This window comes from Monomorium pharaonis, chromosome 3 (assembly GCF_013373865.1).
Source record: "Monomorium pharaonis isolate MP-MQ-018 chromosome 3, ASM1337386v2, whole genome shotgun sequence".
Taxonomy (NCBI): Eukaryota; Metazoa; Arthropoda; class Insecta; order Hymenoptera; family Formicidae; genus Monomorium; species Monomorium pharaonis.
Window position 1 is genome coordinate 8,697,978 of NC_050469.1, and position 25,092 is coordinate 8,723,069.

At 36.8% G+C, this 25,092-nt stretch overlaps 1 protein-coding gene across 2 annotated transcripts; it reads left to right on the plus strand.

Moving 5' to 3' along the window:
* Positions 1-25,090, plus strand: LOC118644785. Of its 2 annotated transcripts, none has more exons than XM_036284287.1 (2): positions 1-226; positions 23,352-25,090. In XM_036284287.1, exons 1-2 carry the CDS (start codon positions 25-27, stop codon positions 23,849-23,851), a joined length of 702 nt encoding a protein of 233 aa, XP_036140180.1. In that variant the 5' UTR covers positions 1-24; the 3' UTR covers positions 23,852-25,090. The 2 variants fall into 2 exon arrangements, 1 of the variants encoding a protein (XP_036140180.1); XR_004962552.1 differs by lacking the exon at positions 1-226 and adding an exon at positions 7,500-16,774.
* Positions 25,091-25,092: the final 2 nt, after the last annotated feature.

Sequence of the window (25,092 nt, forward strand, 5' to 3'; positions counted from 1 at the left end):
GTAATCGGAACGGAATCGCGGAGGATGTGCGAATGGCGCGACCCGTGGTCTCGTGCGATCTACTCTCGTATTTCGCGAGTGTCGTGTGATAATGAACTGGTCGATCATGGTGGCTGCGTTAGCTGGACGGCATCCCTGAGTGAACGAACGAGCGACGGCCGTGGCACAACAGCGCGCAGCCGGCGAGGCGGCATTGAGGTTATATCGGCGCTCGGCGCATCGGCTGGTAAGTGTATGTACTCATCTCATGTTATATGCTCGCGCAAATTAAATTGTTCACCTGCTTCCGCATTGCTCCCTGCCCTTCGCGCGTTAGAGAAGGGCGGTTCAGTTTAAGTACGATGGAGTACGAAGCGAGAGAAAACGAAAGAGAGAGAAAAAAAAGAGTTGCGAACATAAATTCTTACATTGACAATGGGATAAGGAGTGCGGTTAAGTTGAGCTACAGATGCTTCGAAGCGTTCGACTAACTAATCGAAACAAAAGAATTTTATGAACAGGCTCAATCGAAGAATACTTCGAGGCATTCGTAGCGTCAAGTTGATCGTAGCCAAGGATACTTAAACTTATTTATTTTTTGTGAGATGTAAATTTATTTTACTGAGATGCATTCTTATTTAAATGCGACGAGTTAAAATATCATTTCCGGCAAATAAATTTGAGATAAATGAGTTATGTTTCACAGAAATATGTTTTTTTAATATATATTTGGCGATAAAATTATTTTGCTAAAAATAAATAGCGTCAAGTTACACTTGTTTGCTAATATTACGACTCTTTTTTTCTTAGTATGACGCTAGTTTGACATAAAAATGTCGAGTCTCACTTTTACAGATATGAAAAAAAGAGAAGTAAAACAATTGCTTTTTTTACTCTGCATATGTCCTTTCTATATTTTCTTGCAATAATTTTCAACATTAATTAATTTGTGCATAAAATGAAGTCTTATTTGTTTTTCTGCAAAGAAAAACATTAATCAAAATGATAAATAAGTGATAAGTGTCCTAGGATTTCTCAAGCAGGTGGATTATTATATAACTCTTAGCGTTGTTATATTAATGTTGCACAGGTGTTTTATGTGATAAAAAACAATAAGTGTAATTAGAAACTCCCAAGTGAGGATTACATATTTTACATATACATAGTATAATTTGAAATCCCTTTACTATATTAAAGATAATTCTGATTAAATTTCGATTAATTTAAATGGTGATTAATTTTTTATGTAATACTTGCAGTATATATTTTATTGACAGAATTATTAACATTTTATTTATTTGTGTATGTTATTTTCATGTTATTTACCGTATGAAATGAAAGATTATATCAGGGACGATGAATACAATGTAGAAACTTTCTTGGAAATAATTCTTCTAAATAAATACACAGAAAAAAGTAATATAGCCAATAACATATGTGATTGTGGGCTGCCAACTACATAAAATACTCAATACAATAATATTTGCTATTAATGCAAGTACAATGTTAATACTGCAATAACATATATTATTGTATGGAGTATATCTGTAATTGGCAGCCCGCAATAACATATCTTATTGAATATATTACATTTTTTTTAGTGTATAAATCCGAGTTTCGTTGGAGTTATTCCAAATTCTTCGAGAAAAAAGATGCGCCTGAAAATAACCTAAACATACATATAACTATTTCTTCCACAATTTTAAACTATATAAAATTATTTTTTACTACACTTAAATATAAAAGGAAGCGAGATGGAAGTAGACGGGAATAAAAAACCATATTTTTTGAATTATGTACATTTTCCTTTGACATAAATATTCCACAGTCCCATCAAGTAAACTCCGTGCGATCGTAGTAGTTAGGTTCTCTGCAACAAAATATTAGTAACGCATTTTTCTAGTCTACAATGAACATTTAACCTTTAAGTTATAAGAAACTGACCAATCACAGTCGATTTTTATAAGAATACTCAATTGTGATTGATCAATTTTTTATTGCTTAAAGCTTAAATTTTTATTGTAGACGAGGCCATTAAGTCACGTCAAGTACTAATTTTAAAATTAAATCTGTTCGTAACACTAGACTTAACGTATAAAGAAAATGTTGTGTAATATTAAATGTTACTATTTTTTTGGGTGTTAATATAAGTTTACTGTTACGTATAGATTTAAGTTGAAAGTCAGTATTTAACGTAATCTCACGTTTTACAGATGTCTTGTACGAAGAGCCTTACACGAATTTTTTCACACATTGATTTTATAGACAAATTAATCGAAACATTCGTTAGCACAATGGCTTTACATATTAATAGCAATTACTACTTGAGTTTTATCGATTAAACAATACAAGCTCTATAATTAATATAATCGTTACGTTAGAAGATTATCGTTTTCACACGTTACGATTCTAAATTTACTTGAAATAATAAAAAATATTACATGAAAATAAGTTCATAGTTCCGGATGGAACGACAAAAATATTGGACGATCATTATATCATGTGTAAAATTAATTGAATAGTATGATTAATGGATTTTAATAACTTGAAACTTTTATTAAAAAGATTTTCATAATATCAAAAGTTTTAGACCGTATATCTACAGTGTCTAATGAAAAATTCTCTGGTGGACACTCTTTATTCCGCCAAAAATACAACTTACGGAGGTATACTTGATGTTCCCTTTTATAGTCTCCAAGTTTTTTTATACAGGCGATAAAAGTTTTGTACGGGAGGGGGAGGGGGGCAGAAGAAAAGAGGAAACGAATAGTCTGTAATAAGGGCGAGGGAAAGAGAGATCGTGAGCGCGGGAAAATTGGCAAGAAAGAGAAAAAAGAGAGAGAGAGAGAGGAGAATAGGCGAGGGAGCTGACGAGGGTGCGGTAATTGAGGATCGTTAACGCGTCCTCGAGGGAGATCGAGCGGAGTGGCTGGATTTCGCTAGGTCCCCCCTGTTCTACGCCACCCCTCGCCTCCGGCCGCGGCACCGCCGACCTTCATTCGTTCAGGAGTGGATGGACCTTGTTCGTCACCGGGCCGTGGTATAAGGTCAAGGTTGTCGCTCCCGGCGCGCGTGAGCACGACCTCCGGGTGCATCGAGCGAACTGCGCGCGCACTCGACGTCTGCGTCGCGACGCTCAGCCCTGCCGTCGCTTCTCCGTCGCCGCGAGCCACTGCCAAGGTCCCCGTTGGTCACGGGCAAACCCGTTATACGCGGTTACTCGTTGAGAGCAACGCGAGGTCGGCCCGTAGATTGTTAGAGGATCCTGCTGTAGGATATGTTATTTAAACCCTTCGTATACGGTAGAATGTTTTATCACTTGGGACACGAACGTGGATAGGAGGATAGAAGCGGGAAGTTACTGGGGAAGGGGGCTGGTATTAAATGAATCTCGTAAATGATGTCGCGTTTGTACAGAACGTGCAACACCGACGAATATATTTTTCACTCCGATCGCCTTCACATTTCATGTAACCTGCATGAAATAAAGAATACAGACTGGCTGTACTCTGTGTGCAACATCGATCTTTTTCTTTTCCCGTTGCTTGTCAAGAGTGTACTTATTGTGAAATACTGAACATGTATGTTTTAAGTAGGGGAAAATAGGGGAAGGGAGAGAGCGTGAAAGGTCGGAAGCTGAGGGCGAGTTGTTCAAGGGAGCGAGCAAGTTCAAGGCTACTCAGTCCGGGCCATGTCCGGGCCACGTCCGGGCGTGCCAACGCAAATGCGATTTCGTTTCGAGGGCACTCGAGTATTGAGACAACAGATTTCAGTCTTGAACTAGTGATTTCGCACGAGTTCTCGCGCGCTCGCTACATTACATCATGATACTGAATAATGAATTGTTAAGGGCTGCGCACAATGAAAGGTATAAACATAGGAAAAAGAGAATGAGAAACGTTGAATATATTGAATAAGGAATGTTTCATATGTTTCCCCTATTCAGGATATAACATTTAACTGTTCCTTATTCCTTGTTTCCTGTATGACTTATTAATGTATACGCGACTCTTCACTTTTATCAATCAACACATCATGAAAAATTTGACGAGATATTCAATCAATGTTTTTCACATGTACTCGATATATTTCGATGAGTAACGACGCCCATTGCATCATATATCCAAATCTGCGCACGATATTACGAAGGCGTGATATCAAGTTTTCAACGCAATTCGCCACGTGCCATCCGTTGCTTATCGGTGACCATCCGCGTTATTCTGCGTAGTCAATGAATTATTGCGTAGCAATAATGTGTCAAAGCGTTTCTTTTATGAAATGTCCATTGAGCATCAAAAAGAAAAAAATGACACACATGACAATCTATTCGAAGTATTATCGACTGTACAATAAATTTATGATACTTTTAATATTTTTCTGAGAAAAAATTGTTTTTGATTAGTTAAGGTAAATAGTTTTCTAATTACCATGTTTCCAAGAAAGAATTTTTTTCGTTTGACTTTTCTTGACATTAAACTTTTTTGACTTGATTTTATTTTCAATAAAGGAGACCTTATCAATTTTATGATCGTCAAAAGACGCGCCCCTTTAAAAGCGTAATTCCTTCTAATAAGCTCCGTTACGGATATAACGCCCGCCCCTACTAGGCGTTGACGTTTTTCCTTGGACCTGGAAAATCCATTCGCCCTCTTTTCCTATTTTCCGCGTGGGACGTGCATTCGAGCGCGGTAACCTTGAACTTCATCACTTCTTTCGCCTCTTCTCTCTCCATCACGTCGCTTCTCTCTCCCGCCTGCGCGAACCACTGACGTCACGGCTATCGACCTGAAATCTCGAGGCTACATCTATACCTATCCCACGTGGGCGCATCAACGCACGTACATGTCACTTGTATTATCGTTGCGACGTGCAATATACGAATGATACATTAAGCTGATTTACTCTAGTTACACTTATTGTGTATACTACTCGGAACTTAGATTTTAATCTTATATCTTGCTGGTCAAATATAGCTAAACTACTATGGTGCGATTAACAAGAAGAATCTTAAGTACACTTGCAAACTTTAACTTTCCGCAATAGTTCGAGAAACTCATACACAACTAAAATAATAGATGAATAACGGCCTTGCATGATATTTTCTTTGCGATCTCATAATCTAGTTAAAGTTTAAATTTATATTAATCCTACGCTACTCTTTCTTTCGTGTATTTTAGACAAACGTAATTTTTAGATAAACGAATCTATTATTTAATGTCACATAGGCAATATTTTTTTGTTAAGTATTAATCAAGTCATGAAGGAATGCTACAATTCATCAATAGTCATTTCAAATGTCCTCTTGCCTACGGTCCGTCTCGTAAATCTCACATTTATTTTAATCCGAGTCTTAGCGGGTGGGATGGATACTTACACTGACTGCGATGCTTTTTATAGATAAAGAAACGAAATGACTTAAAAATTGGCAAAGGTCCCGAAACACTATTTCCTTCTTTGTGACTATTTGACTCCGAAATATTTCATTATGACATTAAAGACCTGCGACGTGACTTAGGAAAGAATTGGGATATATGGTTTCCTCAAAATGTTTTCTTGCTGCATCACATAGCTTCCAAGGTACAAATCAACGCGGTTATGGTACGGTCGTCAGTGTTTCCTTAGTTTCCCTTATGGTCGATGAGCTGAAAGATAAGTTGCCAGTCGCTGTTCGACCTTTGTATTCAATAGTGCTAAATTTCTTCACGACCTTCGATGATGAGTTAATTCACAGTTTCTCACTCCTAGGCATATATATCAAATAGGTATAAAAAGAAATATTTTTTTTACTGATTCATACACAACTGAATTAATTAGAAAATATGGTTAACTGAATTAATTAGAAAATAAGAATGCACAACATTACATATTTTTTGTCCGTAGACTGGCGTGCAAACAGAACATTTTCTTAATGTTATATCAGCTGATGTGATCTTTGCGAGATTTGTACGTATTTCGTGATTACATTTTCTTTCCGTGTATATACGTAGCCAAGGCCGATTTCTCATTGAGTTGCTATATTAATAACAGTCGTCATCGTCTAAAATCACGCGGTTGAAGTACACTATGGAAGTGCCCACGATTCCGGAAGAATTGGCGACATCGTGCATTCACGCTATACAAGAATTTCTAAGAATTTCATGTAGAAATGCGAGCTGTTTTAAACACAGCAATGCCGTTTATCATATAACCGCATACTTTTCGCACACTCATAAAACATAATTAAAACACGCGGCAAGCTTTCAAAAACACATGTAAAAATGTGAAAACAATGTATATACTTGCGAAAACGTTAATCTTTCAAATTGTTTTATCCAGTAATCTCGCATTTCCAACATTGAGAGAATAGAAATGATTTTCCTTGGATCTGCTTTATAATTCCATTCTTATAATTCATGAATATATTTCCATGTTATGTTTTCAAGGAGATTTGTCTCGTGTTCTCTTGTGAGTTGAAACGACGAGATTGTATCTTCCGCAATAACATTTTGGAAGAAAGAATAATCTTACACGTGTTCAGCAGAAAGTTTACCAGATGGTCATGAACAAGACGGAACAAGGCTCGATCGCATTTATGTCCATACTTTAAATCTAAACCGTCAAGAATATCGAAAGTTTTGCTAGGAGAAAGCAAACCAAGTACAATGGCACGCTTTTATCCAATATTAAAGACATCTTGTTACGAAGGCTAAAATTGTTCGTAGAATTATTCATAAAATTTGCGATGGTCTGTACACATCACGTTCCTTTAAAAAATTAATCCGATAATTGCTCTGTCGATATTATTCATATTGTTTAGCTTCGTAGAGAGCGATGATGATACCTTTTCACGATTCTTTAAAATCTATTGTTTGGTCGAAAGTTGGACAGATGTTTACGAAAGCCCCGGGACGTTTCGAAATAAATTCTTAACGTACACGTAGTTGTTGAACTTACCTTGCGGTTATACACTTGAAGTGTATAGTTAACATTTTAGATGACTGGTTTAGTCATTTTTTGTATATCTTTAGAAAGTGAATCAGCTATATAATAATTTGTAAAATTCTTGAAGGCTTTTCAAAGAAAATTTGTATTCCTTTACTTTTGCAATAAAAAGTGATTATGTTAAATTTTACATGATCGGGCAGTATATTCAAGGGTGTTTCCATACATCTATTCCTATGAGTTATTTAAGCTTTACATTTGTTATAGGTAATGACGGGAAATGTACTGCAATTTGCATCAGGTATATCTTCTGTATTTATAAATTTTTTTGTGCAGTTAAATGTAAGTCTATGGTAAAAGAATGATTCTTTTCACTTTCGTTGAGGCAAGCGGGAAATGTATGTCATCGGGTTAGCAGGCCATTGGCCGTGTTCCACTTTCTCGTCTCCTTTCGCTCTTCGAGTGAGGGCGATGCTACATATAGCCAGAATTTCTCGTGATCGAAGAAAATCCGACAAGAATTTTGTTTTTAGAGAGATCCTCACAAATATTATATCATTTTGTAAAATATTCTATAATGTAAATATCCACGTATCTTTATAGTTTAATATACTTTTATAAATTGGTTAAGTAAGTAAAATTTTTTTTTAGACAATAGGTTAATAATAGGAAGAAATGAGAAATTGTTAATTTGGCAGTATTACGAATTAGTCTGAGTACTTTATGACTTTTTAATCTCAAAAATGTTATGCCTTTGGAACATTAGAATTTCTTGCTACAGCATATAATATTAACGAGATAGAAAGCGGTTCAGTATTTTGCCATTTGGAAAACAAGCGTGGTTAGTAAGAGTGTGCTTGGGTTCATGACAGATTCACGAATTATCGTAAGTGTAAAAGAGATAGGTAGACTCTTTGTCCCATTGAAACGACCCAGAAACCCGATTCTTTTCCCCTTTCCCAATCTACAAAAGCATGCGTGCGTACGTCCGCTCGTCCGGACTCGTTGGTGGTAGCCGATATCAGCATCGCAGCAGGGAAAGTTAACTGGTCGAAGCGGTGAGGAGAAAGTGAAAGCTATTTCCGGGATATAGTAAGCAACAGCAGACTCAAAACGACGCGAAGGTGGACTGATATTAACGATCATCCGATTACAGCGATTAACGCGTTCGCCTATAACTTTCCTTGCTTTCAGCTCCAATGGAGTTGATGGAAAATACATTGGTGTATAGGATTTATAATACCAACTGTTGAAAGCAAGGGCGAAAATGAATGATAAATGATAGTAAAGTATAATACCAATTGGTGATTAACATGATTAATTATATTGCCTTATATTCGAGATATTGATTATCTGCTTAGATTTTATTGAGACATAATGGTCCGATTATAGCAGGAAATGAAGAAATATTAGTATTATTTACATTCTATTATTATCAGTATATTATCTTTTTAACATACTTTTTGAATTCTAATTTTTTGAAACGGATTTTTAATAGATTTAACAAGTTATATTAATTTTACAAGTTATATTAACGAAAAAAATTTTTGATGAGTAAAAATTAATAGATTTTATTAAATTCACGTTTTCTTTAACAGTCCGTAAAATCTATGTTTGTAATCTTGGTTATAATAATGCGAACCGTTCGCAATTATTGCTAATTATGGATGCTATTCGGTAGACCCAATAACAATAATTGTAAATGCATAAAAACCTGTGAATGACGTGTGCAAAGTGACACGCGAGGGTCACTCAAAATAGCCTTGTAAAAGCAGAAATATTGTATGGTATTTGTCAACGTATAGATTGTCATGCGAAATCATGTCAATTTCTGACAGCTATTGGATTTGACCTTACTTTTCAATTTTAAAGATGATGTAATTTCACGGTAGTTTAAAAGGGGTTTTTTTTTTTTTTTTTTTTTTTTTGAAATATTTCTTCCTTTTGTATATGTTCAATACGTTTATTACCCGTGAATCAATTGATTCAAGGATTCAAGGATCGATTTTGTTTTAATTTGCAAAAAAGTATTAAACGTAACAAACGATTAATAATTTCTGTACAAAGCTTTATACTGTAGTAGTTGTCTATTTATTTTTATCACGCGGTATCATATACGTAGGCCACTCCTTTGCAAAGAATTTCTCTCGCACAGACAAACATAAAAGCAACGACGTTCATGGCAGCGTTCACTTTCCCATTTGGCAGAACAAATTGTGTCGTCGGAAACCGGGTCGATGGCAATATCGCAGAGAAAGTGAGAGTACAATCAAGCGCCATTCGATCATGATGCAGCTGTTATTTAAATAATCGTATTCGCGCCGCGATCTCTCGATGTCTCAGCATATCGAAGTGAAAGGTGCTAAACGAAGAAGCCTCACCGAGATCAAAAACGACGGCAAACCTTCCGAGATCTCTACCTTTTAATGCGGAACTCGTTATTCTAACTTCAATCGCGAATTTTATAATGCTACTTATTTTGCAGTAATATAAGTGATTCAAACGTAACGTGTATGTATTCTGATATTCTTTCTTCTAGATAAATTAGTTTAGTAAAAACGCGTAATATGAAGTATTAAATTGTAAGTAAAAAAAATTAAATAGTGTTTAACTTTTATCTGTGAATTTTTTTTTTTACTTAAATGAGAAATTAACTTAAGATTTATAGGTCTTTTTATGTAAAGTGTGTACGCGTGAGGCGAAAGCGATATATTTCAATAGTGTTCCTGAAAAGCTTTCTCATATATATATATCTGACTTTCGATACGCCCGCGTTTCTCGAGCCTTTCTGACCGCGGAGAAAGAGCGCAAGATACGATACTCCGTTACCATTGCGAACCGCGTGACCTGTTCACCCACTTTGAAGTTGGTTTACGTGCCATTGTTTGCGCGTACGTATACACAATCAAGTAGCTCGGCATACCTGTGTGGCGCGCAAATTATTCAGTCAGATGGCACAACTTAGCAATCTAGATACTCGTAGCAAGTTTATAATACATCATCATTCAATGCTTTCACATCGTCAAATAATTATATTAAAATTGATTTTTAAAAACCGGTAAAAATTACATGTGGGAATGAAATGCTGTATCTATTCTAAATTTTTGAACAATGTTCCGCCTTAATGAGCCTATATATTATATCAGTGACTTTTGAAATGCCAGTGTGAAATTAGGACGAAGGCAATACGTGTCCAGCATAGACGGTATTCGCTCATTTGTATCGATGAAGGTTCCATATAACTTTTGTTGTTTCAACACAAAGCCCGAGCCGCTCCGTTACACAAGGAAAGGGGTACGCCTGTCTGTCCGATTTAGCCTTTACGCACAATGGTTGGCCTCGGTAATTCATTAAAACAATAATCGCAGTTAGATGAACAAGTTTAAACATAATAATTATTCTATTAGTACATCCAGTCGTCGATAAGCCTATTGATTCCGCATAATTAAACGCGATTACATCGTTACATGAATACTCGTAACGAACCTCGCGCTTATTAAATCTTGCGTGTCCGATAGTCGCGAGCGGCGGCGCTTTATAGAAACCGGAGGTTTGGTGGCCGGAAGCGTTCGATTCGCGGATAAATAAAGAACGTCTTCGACAAAGATTGCTCCCCGGGTTTCTCTTTCAAGCCACTCTCCCCGAAGGACGAGCGTCGACCGATTAAGACGCAGCAATTATTGGCTCGAGACCAGTTCCCGCTATTCCAGTTCCACGCGGCGCGGGTCTTACGTAATCGCCATTGTGAGATCGTATAAATAATCTCGCGGATCCGTTATACCGTTGCAGGCGTGAATGAGAGAGACGCGATTACCTCCCCGCCGGCTACTTTCATGTAACCGCGTTTTTCAAATCGGACGCGCGGCATTCTCCTGCGTGTGTCTTTGCGATCGCTATCTGCAATACACGCAATACATATTGTTCCGTCGATTGCCATGAGGGGTTCTCTAAAAAAAAAAAAAAATTCGAATTTGGAAAATCTTAAGAGTCGCGTATACAAAAAATGTTAAGATTGAGAACCTTAGGGTATGTAAAATACTTCGAAATGTGGATTCCAATCGGAATTATTCCGTTTTTCCTAGAAAACACAATAGAAATCTAGGAAATAATTCCAAACGGATCTATAATACGGATCTAGTTGATTTCTCTATTATCTTTCTTCGCGAGACATTAATTCAATATACGTTTTTCAAATCGTAAGTACCGTTATCCTCTCACCAGTATGAAAAATGTCCTTCATGTCGAAAGATGCTGTCATTCTTCTAAAAACAATACTTATTCTTTGGAGGTCGTTGCGGATCCCCTCGCAGTAACAAGATTTAACCGGAATATTTCTGCCCGTCGGTATTTTTATTCTGATAACACAATGTCGAAGGAGAAGGAATACACGTGTCGTTCTACAGCGTGTCAATTAATGCAAGAGGTGCGAAACTGAACGGATCAAATGAATTCAATGATTTTGACGTAAACAAACGGTACGCGTTTTTTCCCTCTCACGATTAGCATACGCGGAGAAGAAAGGGATACGTTTGTACGTGCACTCGTGTTTGTTTTGTGGGACAAGTAAGTTTCACTCGTGCAACAATGCCTATTCATCAAGAATGTTTCGATAATACTTATCTCCATTTACATCTTGAAGAATGGCATGCGATATAGATTGTCGCGATCGATATTCCGGAATTGTGCATTACATGCGATCGATATCACACTGACAGAGAAGGCGACCGTTTATTACGTTAGGATCGTGCTTAAGCAATCTACATTATTGCATAATTGATCGGCGGGGAACGAAATCTTAGTCCCGAAATTGGCATTTTCCGATTAACACAATAATATAAAATTTATGAAACGAATTATAATTTATTAAGCTGAAGACCTCATCCGTTTTAATTCGTTGTAACTTATCCTTAAAGGATGTCACGTACGGGCGGGCGGAAGCGTCGGTAAGAATGAGATAGCTCCTCGCCGCAATATCCTGCGTCGCGTTTCAAGATCGGCAATGATTTCGTGATTGCGATGCACCCACGGTTGTGGGAACAACGATCATAAAAACCGCAATTTCCTCGTACAGCTCGCCGATTTGAGAATGTGTTTACTTTCCTTCCGCACATACCGTCTAAATGTGCTCATTTAACTTTTTTAATGATAAATGAATTTACGAGAAGTAATATATTTCTATTGTGTTTGTGCTTCGAGAAGCAATTTTTTAATATAGAATTCATCACGTTTGTTTATGGTTATTTTGTAATAATTGTTAAACTTGTCGTATGTGTGTGTGTGTGTGTGTGTGTGTGTGTGTGTGTGTGTGTGTGTGTGTGTGTGTGTGTGTGTGCAATTTGATAAAAGAATATTTTACTCATGCTTGTGCGTCTTTGCTCAAATAAGAAGAGCGAACAGTTCTTTTGACCTTGCGACGGAGTTTAGCGTCGGGAGTTAAAGCGCGATAGCAGTACCGTAATCTCGACCAATCAGCGAACAAACAGACGCGGCGGGAATAAAGGTGAGTCTAATTGGTACAATTTATATTTAAACGAGAGGTCCGTGGCCTTGACTGTTCTTCATATGTCGACAAAATTGATAACCATTTGTACAAGTCGGAATTGTTACAAAAGAATACACCTGTTAATTAGCTTGTATTAGAAGAAAAACACGTACGAAACTCAAACGCAGATGTCAGATTATAGTCGTGTGCAAAATTTAACAAGACGTTTATTAAATCTTTATTTAATTAAAATTATTCTTAGTCTAAATAATATAGCCCGTCAATATAACTTATTAAATGTGAAAAATTATAGGGGAGAATTAAAAATTTGATTAAAGTCTGTAACTTTAGCAGTAAACTTAGAGTTCGTGAATTCATTTGTTAAAGTTACAGGGGCAAATTAAAAAATTTTACGGAGAATGACTCTCTGTGTTAAAGTTTTAAAAACTCTTTAACCGAAAAGTTTGAAACTTCTGTAGAAGCTAATCTTAAAATATCGAAATGCCAACTCGAAGCATTCGATATGCTGCTCGTCACGTGATTGTTAACTGAAACGTTCCGATAAAACACAGGGCAACGTTTTATTCGGTTCCTATCAATAGGATATCGTCCTCCGGGGAAGGTCGTGACTGGACTTTAGTCGCTGAACCGCGAGAGGGGGCAATATTGACAGTAGGGATACGGTGGTAACGCTTTAAATTGATCACGCACACAAATGAACGTATTACAGGAGAATTGCGCTTAATATTTTACGAACTAATGGTGAGAATTGCAATTAAAATAGAATTCCATGTATCATTTCGTCGCTTGCTAAAACCAGCCGGGTGGAAATGAACCTACAAAGTGTAACTGTCTCCTTGCTTTGTAATTTATGATTAATCGATGAAAGTTTTGCGTTATTGCGTTATTCCCGTATTCAGTCTCGGTCACGTGTGCGTCTATGTTGGAACGCGGTTGTGCCCGATGATGGTGTACGTGTATGCCGTTAAAAGAACGACCGCGAAGGACATCTTTCTGATGAGACGAGTGTGCGTAGGACATCGTGTCGCGCGCATTGCTCCAACAACAACGGCTATTTTCAAGTAATCGACGTATCGTCGAAGGTCGAGGAGTTTAACCTTCAACGAGCCGCGCCGTTAACCCGTGAATGTTCGCTATATAAATGCCGCACACTCAGACCAGAAAGTATTTTCTCCTTCCGCACTGATTATGCAAATTATCCCTTTTGCAACTTTTTATTTTTCATATATCTAATCGTCAATGGCAGGCAAAAATTTATTATGTATTTTATTATGTATATTCTCACCGAGAAAGCGTCGTCGGAGCAGCTTTTTTTAACAAAATATACTCGTATGTCGAACGGCGACCGACATTGTATATGTATAATCGCGAACAGATTGACGCGCGCGTGCGCGTTTGTGTCAAGATGCACCTGTCATTCAAGGTGATTCTTTATCATACGAAAGAAAGAGAGAGAGAGAGAGAGAGAGGGGGGTTTACTTTTCAGAAATTAGATGTCCGTATGTGGTCTTTGGTTCTGCAAATTGCACACTCGTCGCGTTTGTTTGAAAAGAGTTCATGAAATTGTATTTTTCATATTTTTTCTCTTATTTTTATATTTATTTAATTTTAGTTTTCATAGCTTTAATGCTGATAAAAAGTTTGCGAAATATTTGCGGGGCCGTTAAAAAGAGAAAATTTTCCGACAGTACAATAGTATCGTTCGTTCTAGCATTGACACATGAGTTTTACTACAATGATTTACAGGACTTTTTCAATTAACATATATCTCTTTCGATTGCACATGCAAAGTGATAAAGTGGTCACGTGTTCTGCGTCCTTGAACTTGGCCTCGTGTTTTCCTTCATTCCCGCATCCCTTCTCCTCTATGCTCGCTTCTTTGCATTCAGTCAGTTTATTTGTGCCACACGACTGATAAGGCCCGATTGTCACCGGTGCGCATTTTCTCCGTCGCTTTTCCTGGTATGGTTCACGGTCGCAGTCGAATCACGTGTCGATGTGACGCACATCACTATCTTAGAGTGTTAAAATTTAACATTATATATTCTTAATAAGAAAAGATTTATATAAAGAAATACGTTTATGTTAATAAAGTAATTAACGTGAAGTAAGCTTACTGTTTGAAAAAATATATGTACAGCATAAGGTTCAATATTGATTAAAATTACCTATAAAAAATTAAATTAATCATAACGTTACTAGTTATATATTAGGTACAGTAATTATTGAAATAAGATAATCAATATTTACTGATCTTTATAAACGCTTGTTTGCCTAAATTTTTGGCACATCATAATTCTTGATATACAAATATTGATTTGCAGATTTTATTTTCACACGAGGCACGATATTGTGCTATGGGTATCATTATTTTCGGTAATTGGTGGGCGAAAGGACAACTACTTTTACGAATAAATTACGACGTAACTTGACCCTGACAAAACAAGGTCTTCTAATTATTCATAGAGTTAAAGGAGATATTTCATTTATGATATATGTATTTTTTTAATTAATGTAAATATAGAATATTAAAGCAATTGTTTACAATTACTGCGTGAAATGTCATTAAAAAATCGAAAATGAGAAATTTACAATTTTATTATTATTACAAAATATTACGTTTATGTTGACAACACTATAAGTAAGGCGGGGCAGAAAAATTACATAGTTTACATTAGCTACAACCGTTATAAAACTTCGTATGACGAGTGTCGAGTGTCGCGTCGAGAAGCCATACTGAAGCTTTTGAATGGATAGACACTCCCACAGGGCGAATTTACTCGGCCTTGGCCTCCGACCCGCCTCACTGCCATGCTGGTGGTACTAGATGTCGTCGTAACACACAGTCTCTCAGGAAAAGTGCTTTTACGAGGAAAAACATACGCGAAAAAGAGGAAAGAACTCCCACACACTGTTCTTTAATTAGTCCGTCAGTGGAAATGTATTTTGATGGGAATAAAAAATATAATATCATTTTATTAGAAAAAGTATTTACAATAAATAATATTGCAGTATTAATCATTTGCATTTTTACACGATATACGTGAATCAGCGAAAAGGAAAATTACATCCTTTGTAGTTAATGAATGATCCTCTCTTTTATGTTAATGACTTTCGGATTCCAATCTTGATGTTCAATGCGAAGCCTCTGCGTTCATAAAATGATAATAGTCAGGCGAAAATATTTCGTCCTTGACAAGGAACGAGAGAGAAGATACTGTAGGCACGTGCGCGCTCTTGGGGAATTTGGAGGTCACTAGCTGTGAAAATGACCCCACCCTCTGATACACATTCACGTTATCTTTGCTCTCCCTACTCGTATACCATTAAGGACCTCGCCACCCTCTCAGAAAACTTTAGTCTTCAAGTCAAGGCCGATTTCTGACTGGTTTCATTCTCATCTTTTCTTTTTCGTCTTATCTTTATATTATACAAGCGCGATCATTCAAGATGTCGGATGTTAAAACAAATTGCACATGTTTACAGTTAGACTTGTATAATCTTATTAGGGTATCTCGTACTTTGAAAATTTTACTGGGAAATTAAGGAAGGAACGATAAATACATGACGTTGTTTTTCGCTCTTAAAGGTGCTAGAACACATCTTCGTGCTAGAAGAGACGAGAACGCACGAGATGGAACGAGGGATGAGAGTATTCGCTATAACCTTTTACCTTTAACCTTCAACCCATTTCCCGGTTGTGACTTGCGTTTCCATCCACAATGACACCCACTTTCAATCTGGCTCTAGTTAACTGAGTTTCTCTGAAAGGTCAAATCGCTGGCCCCACCCAGTAGATGTTTCCGGATACTCGGCGATGCCAACTACTGGTTACAGTTTAATCAACGAAACGTCATTTTTCCCATTTCAAAAATTATTTTGCATCTCCCTTCTTTTTTTAGCTCTTTATGAACCTTCTGAGAAACAGTTTTGCGATTACTTGCAGCATATTTATATTTATAACAAATATTTTTTACATGCGGATTGTTTTGAATGATTTATTTAATAATGTTATAAAGATTTATAGGCTGTTAGATGAAACGAGTATTTAACAACATTTAATTTGAAGTTGCTGATATATTCAGTCATAATTCGTGAAGATTTTTCTTTTGAATGTTTCTGAGAATATGAGATAAAAGATGCTGATTGCACAGTCATCATTTAATCAGATAGTGACACGCGTGTAACGGGTTAACCTGGCACGCGTAAATAGCTGCCTGTTGCTATGGATAGGGTGGTGGGATGCGATGGTGGGTCGTTGCTAGCCGGGTTGTGCACCCCGGTGCAAGCTGTATCGATCGGACTTACCCGGTGCAACAACCCACGCATACTGACCTCACGCGCCCTTGTAGGTCGCGGAAGAACCTTAAGGTATATCTCATATTTCTTTTTGTGAACGTGATTATTAATGTATAAGTAAATTGGTAAACTATATTTATAGTAACTATTTGAATATTGACAATCGTATTTGTTTAATAATGAACAATAGATAGTAAGACTTTATGTGACGTTTAATGCCAAGAATAAGTTTATATCGGCTTTGTTCGCATATTGAATTTATTAATAAATGCTCTAGATTATTAATAATGTAATTTAATTAAAATTTTAATCCTGAAATATAAGTAATAACTGATACTTTTATTGTCTCCGGTTTAATTTTATTTTTGGCCGCTTAGAACAGAAACTCTAATAATAATGTCTTTATTCACAAATAAATTTTTATGTAAAAGGTAATAAATTTTTACTTATGGTAAAAAAAAGAGATTAAAGGAAGAATTATATATTATCAGAATGTAACAAATGAAATTAGTAAGTGCGAGTAGTAATCACGAATACAATGCAAATTGTATTGTTATAACATCGATCAACTTGATTGTATTGTATATTATAAATTTACAAACCATTTTATGACCTAATTTGATATACGATTTAATCATCATATAGGCCGTCGCGATGAAATCACTCGGAAGAGTGATGGAAGTAGGAAGAAGAAATCTTAGTCACTCATTATATTACTCATAGCATCATTCTGGGTGCTACGAGTAGTCAGATCGATGTTAAGCGAGGTCAATATTCAATTTCCGGCAATTCAAATTAATCACAGATAACTTGCATCACTGTTTACTTGGGTAATACTTTTGTATTTAAAAAAATAATGTGAATATGTATAATAATTATAGAAAGATGGAAAAAAGCAATTTACTTAATAATCTATTGCTAGTTTTATAAAGGCATTACAAATATAAATTTACGGAAGCATTCTATCTTCATTTTTTTTACGGCATAACAAGCATTGAAACAGAATTGTCTATGTTGATATCGCGTGCAACGATTGTTATATATATTTGCAATGTTAAAAAAAACCTTGACACAATTTTATTATTGTCAAGATTATCTGCAACATCGTAGTCGTGATTAATAATTCTTAATTGTTGATAATTTTTTCATTAATGAAGATAATGTTGTCGACTAATTAAATTAAACGAATAGCATCACGCATTATATGCATATGCTACGACACATATGCTACGTGTCTGCTACTACGAATGAAAGAATACATCAATGGATTGATCTATCCCAGACCAGTAAAAACAGCAGGATTCCCATAGGGTATAGGGTTTCGTTAGAGGGTAGAGAGGTACTGTTAAAGAGTAAATTGCACATTATTCAAACCTTTTTTTAAACGTCACAATCGCATATTAAAGCCTGGGCCCTTTGTCGTCATTTCTAGCTCGCAACCCTGCGATGCTGACGAAGAAGCGACACCTGTCCGCGATTGAAGGGTCGCCCATTGGTTATTTCTGATCATCAATGGGACCAATGGTTCATTTCAAACGCGAAGGACGATTTCTCTTTCTCAGTTTGCCTTGAGAAGTCAAGACGCGGAGGAGACTTTATGAAAGGGGTCGCACCTGCATATAATCAGTTTTTAGGGTATCTTTTTAACATTTTCAAACAAGTAAAATATTTTTAAATTGTTTAGAAGAAGTCAGTTTATTAATCGATTAACGTGTATTTCATGAACGTGTATTGCGAGAGAACTGAAAATGATATGAAAATTAAGAGTTGTTGGTGAGTCTGTGATTTGTGAAAGTGCCGCTTTGTTTTATTATATTATATGTATATACATAAAGCATTATAATTAGTAATCATTTACCGTTAGACTGGTAAATAAAAGAGGTGCAAAAACATCAGTTCCGGCCTTCTTCCAAACATATGGTCCGAAGCCACCTCATTTCCTTCTGCACGTGGACGAGTGGACATGTTGCCCCCGAAGTGTGAATGTAATGTCTGTAATACGCTTGATAAAAATGGACAGGTGGTGCAGCTCTTTCGGCAGCGGGTGCTTCATTACTCGTAACACCTGCTCGAATAAACCGCATTTCGTTATGTCAGGCTCGTGTCTACGGTTATGAAATTTTTTCGTGAAACTTTTCGTTCTTTTACTGGATGATTTTATTGACGAGTTGTTGACTAGGTAGGAGACTTGTAGAATTTGAAAATTTCTAAGAAGAGTTTTGTCTTGTCACAGTTTCTTCCGCAGGATACAATTAGATCTGAAATAACGTTGTATCAGTTATTTCTTCATCTGTCCGATGATTTGAAGCATTGATTTAGGATTTTCTCAGTATAATCTGTTTTCGACAGAAATTGACCAAGAAAAGCATATTCAGAACAAAGTTTTAGACATGCCAGATAGTATATAACGAAGTAGCCAACTGTTTCGGCTCTTACGGCCCTGAATGTTATAACCCCGCGCATAACTTGTGACCTACATAAACGGGGCAAAATATATTGCCGCCAGTCATGTGCCAAACGCACAACTCGGGGTGTCTGTCTGCCAGAACGACCCACAAAATCGGCGTGCGCCATGGAACACCTGGCCATTGGCGCACCCGCGTTTACGTGACCCACGACAGACGGTTGCATGTAGTTCGTTGGCTTGGGGGATCGTTAAGAATCAAATGACCTTGTTTTATTGAACAAAATGATACCTAAATTATATTTAAATATCCCATTTATTGCTATCTTTTTCACAAGTCAAAAAATAAATGGATTATTGCATTGTCGCATTATGAGTTAACTCTTGTGATATATGTTTATATTCACGAATCTTTGATATTTAAATTACTATTTATTGTATAATTAATGCTGACTAAATACATAATGTGATGTATGTTTTTGACGTCTCGTTTTCATAAGAAATCGTTTATTTATATTAAATCAGTCTACGTACGAGAATCATCCTTCCATTACGAAATGGATGTTAAGATCGAAGCATGGAGGGAGGGTGGTGCGTAAGCTCGGCTGTATCAACGGCAGGTGGTACGACACGGGCGATGGGTGACCTCGAAAAGGAAGAACCGTATATTCGCCACCTTTGTCCGCGGTCTGCGGTTTACCGTATCCGATATATTGTTCAACGAATAAAATAGTAATCAAGCTTGTGCTATATAGTATTCGTGGAATATCATAGATTTTTTTTGTCTTGAATAGGGCTATTTTACCGTACAGAATTAATATGAATTAAGTCGTACTGCTTTCAAGCTAGAGACGTAGCCTTCGATTTTGAACAGGTGCTCGAAGTATGATTCGCAAAACGAAAAAAAAGAAGACTCGTTAGCCATCTCGTATTGAGTTCGGCTCGATCGGAACTCTTTTGCGCGTGCAGCTTTTTTTCGGTATTGGACCACCCAAAAATCACCCAATAAAGCCAGGGTAATTCGACACCATGTGTTGCTCATGTTAGTTGCTTTATACGTCTGTATCGCATCCTTTGTCGTTGTAAGAGAGCTTACATCATTCATCGAAGAGAAATAATGCTTTTTCAACGAAGACATATATTTCTTGTAACATTTTTCTTAGTTTGAATGTTTTCATGTGTGCATTTTTTCCTTATCATCTTCCCTTTTGTTTATTTTGTCTTAACATCTGGTTACTCTTCCGGGAATCAAATGGCTTGGAACGATCCATGAAGTGATCGTAAATGAAATTTTCAAGAAAAAATCAAACATGTTAATATTTGCACAATTCGGTAATTGTATATGAATATTTCAAAAAATTTTGTAAATAAAATTAATCTTCTTGCTTCGTGACGTAGTAACGCTTATACAGTTCTGTAAATTAATGGCGCTCGTATAGCGTTGTTTAAAAATTTTTTATTGTTAAATTACCTAACTCATAAATTTATAGGTCTATTAAGGAAATCGCGATGAAGTAGACACTGTCCTTAATCGGGCGATATTTTATTAGCTTTCCGTTTTCGATAACGTTGACGGGTATAAATCGATACCTGAGGCTCGTGCCAGGATCTCGGTATTTTCCATAATGAGGGATCGAGTTTATTCTCAGCTAGATCAACAGGTTGGACTGACGCGAAGGTGCGTCCACGCCGCAGGTTGGACGAACCGTATGCGGGGTGAAGGGTCGGTCGTTCGTAGCAAGAGCAAGTCGGGGCAAATCTAGTAACAGCGAAAGGGTTGCTGACTGACGTCACGATGACGTAATGTTAAAGGTTGCTGATGCTTTCCCATCTCCCAGCGTCGATCGCATCTGCCCTACGGCTGACATTGACACTGCTCGCGGTATCGATTTGTTCTTCAACGAGGTAAGAGCAAATCGAGGGTCACCGTGACCGTTTTACTGACGGCGCTGTTTAATCGGAGGTCATCTGAATGATTTACCTTCTCTATTCTCTATTAAGAGAATCGCTCTAGAATGATGATCGATTTCAGAATGATATTTACCAGGACGTAACGTCCTCGATGTTAAAACGTAATTACAGCTCTCCCATGGGTTCGCCACGATTGACTCTTTAATTAGTCTACATTGTAAGCAATTTTTTATCCTTCATAAGAGAAATATATGAAATTGAGCGCACGTAATGTTTTAACTGAAGCTATTTAATTAATCGATAGTTTCATAATTGTCAAAATAACATACATATAGCTGTTATATAATATAAGTCTTAAAAGTACATATACTTAAAAGTATAACTCCCATTTTATTTTCGATTAGCAATGCGCTATGCCTAACAATGCATTAAATTTATGCAACAATAGTGTGCGAATCGAAATAAGTTATTTTCGCGAATGCTGTACTCGAAAATAATCGAAAAATAATTTGACATATAAAATTGTGGATGCTTTTAACCGTACCTTACGCGTACCTATAGTTATAGAGTCATTGTTATCTTTGGCTTGCCGTCGCGTCAGTATGCGCCATAGACGGTATAAAGAGGTACTTTAATTTATTTCTTGATAACCGTTTGAAACCTTGACCTTGTGCGTCATAGCCGACCGTATATTCGGATTATATTTCCAGTGACTCATACCTCGAATCATCTCGACAATCGCGATCAAGCGACATAATACGACGTGATGTTTAAAACAGATAAAAACCTCAGCTTTAAGAAAATTTTCGGTTTATGATATTCAAATTTAGAAATAATTTCAATTTGAAATTTCAATTCATTCGACCACTGATGTCAAGCCATCAAAAATTTATATTTAATAATTTCTTTGTATACAAAATAGAATTTTGTTGAGAAAACATTAGAACTCGTCGAAGAATTTATTACATGTCTAGAAAATTGATATTTTTTTGTATTGATTTGAATTTTATTAAAAGTCGATAACTGTTTTAATAACTTGTTAAAAAATTTAGAGCATTTATTTGCGCATTAGTATTGTTAGAATGCATCGATCGTGTGCTCTTTTTCGATATTTTTAGGATCGAGTCGGGACTCGGGATTAAACGGTCAACCATTCCAGAAATCTGCGATCGACGTCGCGTCGCGGGAAAACAATAGTGTTCGACCAGAATACACTGTTCTTCGGCTGGCTTGCAATAATTTAGAGTGAATCAGAAATCTTTTGCGTTAGCGAAAAGAAACGCGGAATATTTATTCACGACGGCGATTCATAGATCGCGACAGTTCAAGTTAAAAGCTTCGATCACCGTCTTTTTGCGTACTTATTTACGTCGGTGGCGAGTGCATTGTCCTACGGTCGTATCAATAAGGAGGAGATAACGCGCTCGGTTTATACTTGACAGTACAAAAGTCCATTTGGATCATTGGCCTCTATATTTGTGTAACAGTATCTAACTAAATATAATTCAAAATCTAATATATCTGTAAATATCATTGGAAAATATCTTATCGTATTCTTATCGTCCATTGCTAGTTGTAAGCTGATTCAATTAGCTACAATCAGCTAGAATAGATCTTAGTCATTATCAATTCTTTCTCCCTCTCTTTTGAGGACGTTAATTACATACGGTTTCTAAGCTGTCGAGGGAAATTTTTATGCAACTGTTTCGTAAACAAAAATTTTATTAGAATTTTTCTTAAAAATAATACGAGTGAATTTCTGCTACTTTTGTTTTACTAAACTCTTAATTGGATAAGAGAACATGGGTCGGCCGACGTTAGTAAGGAGCACCGCACGGTTATTCGACAATAAAAATAATTTGGCGATGAATGAGGGTAGACGATAGTCAGGAGAGAGAAAGACTAACGTAAGATATTTTTATTGGACGTCTGCAGTCTGGATGCACGGCCGGCCGTTCACCCGATGCACTCGTCGCTTCATGCCAATCCATACGCGATCCTTGCTCTCGATTATTCTTCTCTTCCCCTTCCTCTTCGTTCCTTCTCAGCATCGTACGGCGTTTACGATCCAAATTCGCGATTGATAAAGCAAAGTTTTTGCATTCGCGAATTTTTAGCTTGTTTATCATTTTGTAAGATTATCGAAATAATCTTTCTCTCATAACATCTTACACAGATTATGTGTTTTCCCCAGATTAGAATTTATTTTTTATCATGAAAACTCCGACGATTATTCTGACCATAAAGTTTTAGCGTAATACTTATGCCATACATTTAAGAAAATGAATATGTCCTGATCGATGTTCACTTATCTCACGTGGTTTGTTTAAACAGATTCTGTGCTCCGTTTGCGTGGCCCTGAAGTCAAACAAGATCAGTCGCGTGGGTGCGTTTGTCCCGTTGGAGGGGCGTTGGATGCTGAGGGGTTGTCCGAGGGGTGGGGCAGGAGACGGTCAACCATGAAACGGACGAACCAACAGACAGGGATGCACCGACCTTGGGGGGATTTTTGTGTCTACCGCAGTGCGTTAACCCCGGGAGCTGGGAGCGAGTGTGGCGTGCAACGCGTTAAAGGAATGAGGGCTCTTTCAGTTCTTTGTCTCCCTTTCCCTCCTTTCCTCGCAGACCGCGCCGCCCTTTTTCCTGTCCTACTCGTTCTTCGCCCAGCCAAGGTTCGGCCCAGCCAAGCTCGCGCCACGAGAGAATCGGTTACCTCAACCCCTTCGTCTTTCGAAACTGCACACGAAATCTGCCTTGGATCAATAAAGATGATATTTATAATTCATTTATGTCTTAACGTTTCTTTCTTCGAAAATTTATCATTGATTGCATAACCGAAACCTATAGTATTACAGTTAACCATTATAAATTCTACTGTAGCAGGAATTGCTTAGGTTCTATTTACATTTAATAAATGATGATAAAATTTATTCCATTTAATAGTGCAAGTGAAAATCTCTATTGAAATATTATACTCTATTGAAAACTCTATTGAATTTTGACTTTTTATTTGTTTTTTCCCTTTTATAATTGGATGAAATAACTCTTCTTTCTTTCTTTTATAGTTGGATAAAATAATCCAATTGAAATAAGTAATAATATATAGTTATTGAATACTTATCTCAATTGATTATTATTATTTTGTTCAAGATTTTGAAAAAAATTCGGTTTTGTTCACCCAAGCAATCTCTTTCATCGATAAGACCTTGATCTATTCATCGTTCTCTATCGCGTGACGTCCAATTATGAAGTGATTCGGTACTTCTGGGGGACGGGAGGAGCGAAGGGTATACGCGCCAGTGAGTTTATCTGTTCTACCCAACGAGCAATTAATTCAATGACAATGCACATCGAGCTTCTCATACGAATTAAGCCCGACCTTTCGGTTCGGTGAGAAAAAATCTCTCAATTAAGCTTGCCATATTGCGGCAATTGACACCGTGATTTTTTTTTGTATTATATAAAATGAACAAACATATATATGACTATAATTTGATAAAATCAAAAATTATACTTACGACTGTGTATTTATTGTATAAAAAATAAATTTTATAATAGAGGATAAATAATGGAAATTAATAAGTTAAATAATGATTTAATTAATGACTTATTTAATTAATGACATACAAAGATCATCGATCTTCAAATTGATTCATCTTTATGCGTCTCGTTGTTCTCGAGCGCTTGAAGCACAAAGAAACTCCGGCCGTGTTGACTTGTTGAAGGAAAAATAAAGATGCGTGTGCGAGAATGGGATGGCATGACGTCGAAGGGCGCGGTCGAGTTCACACTAGACTGAAGCTGCCCTTGTACCGGCCTTGAGACGGTCGACCTGCCCTACCCCGGCGATCCGGCATTCTCTCATAGCACATATGAGATTTCTCATGCACACAAAGATCAGCGTTTCCTAAATTCACCGTTCGGTTTAGTCTTTGTGCGAAACTCTGCCGACGAAATCTCGTGTTCGCGAGAACGCTAGTAAATAAAATTTACATCTCATTCCCCGAATGGGCTTTGGTAGAATTTTGATTTGAGAATTTTAAGAGGGGATACGCACACCGAACAAAAAAAAATT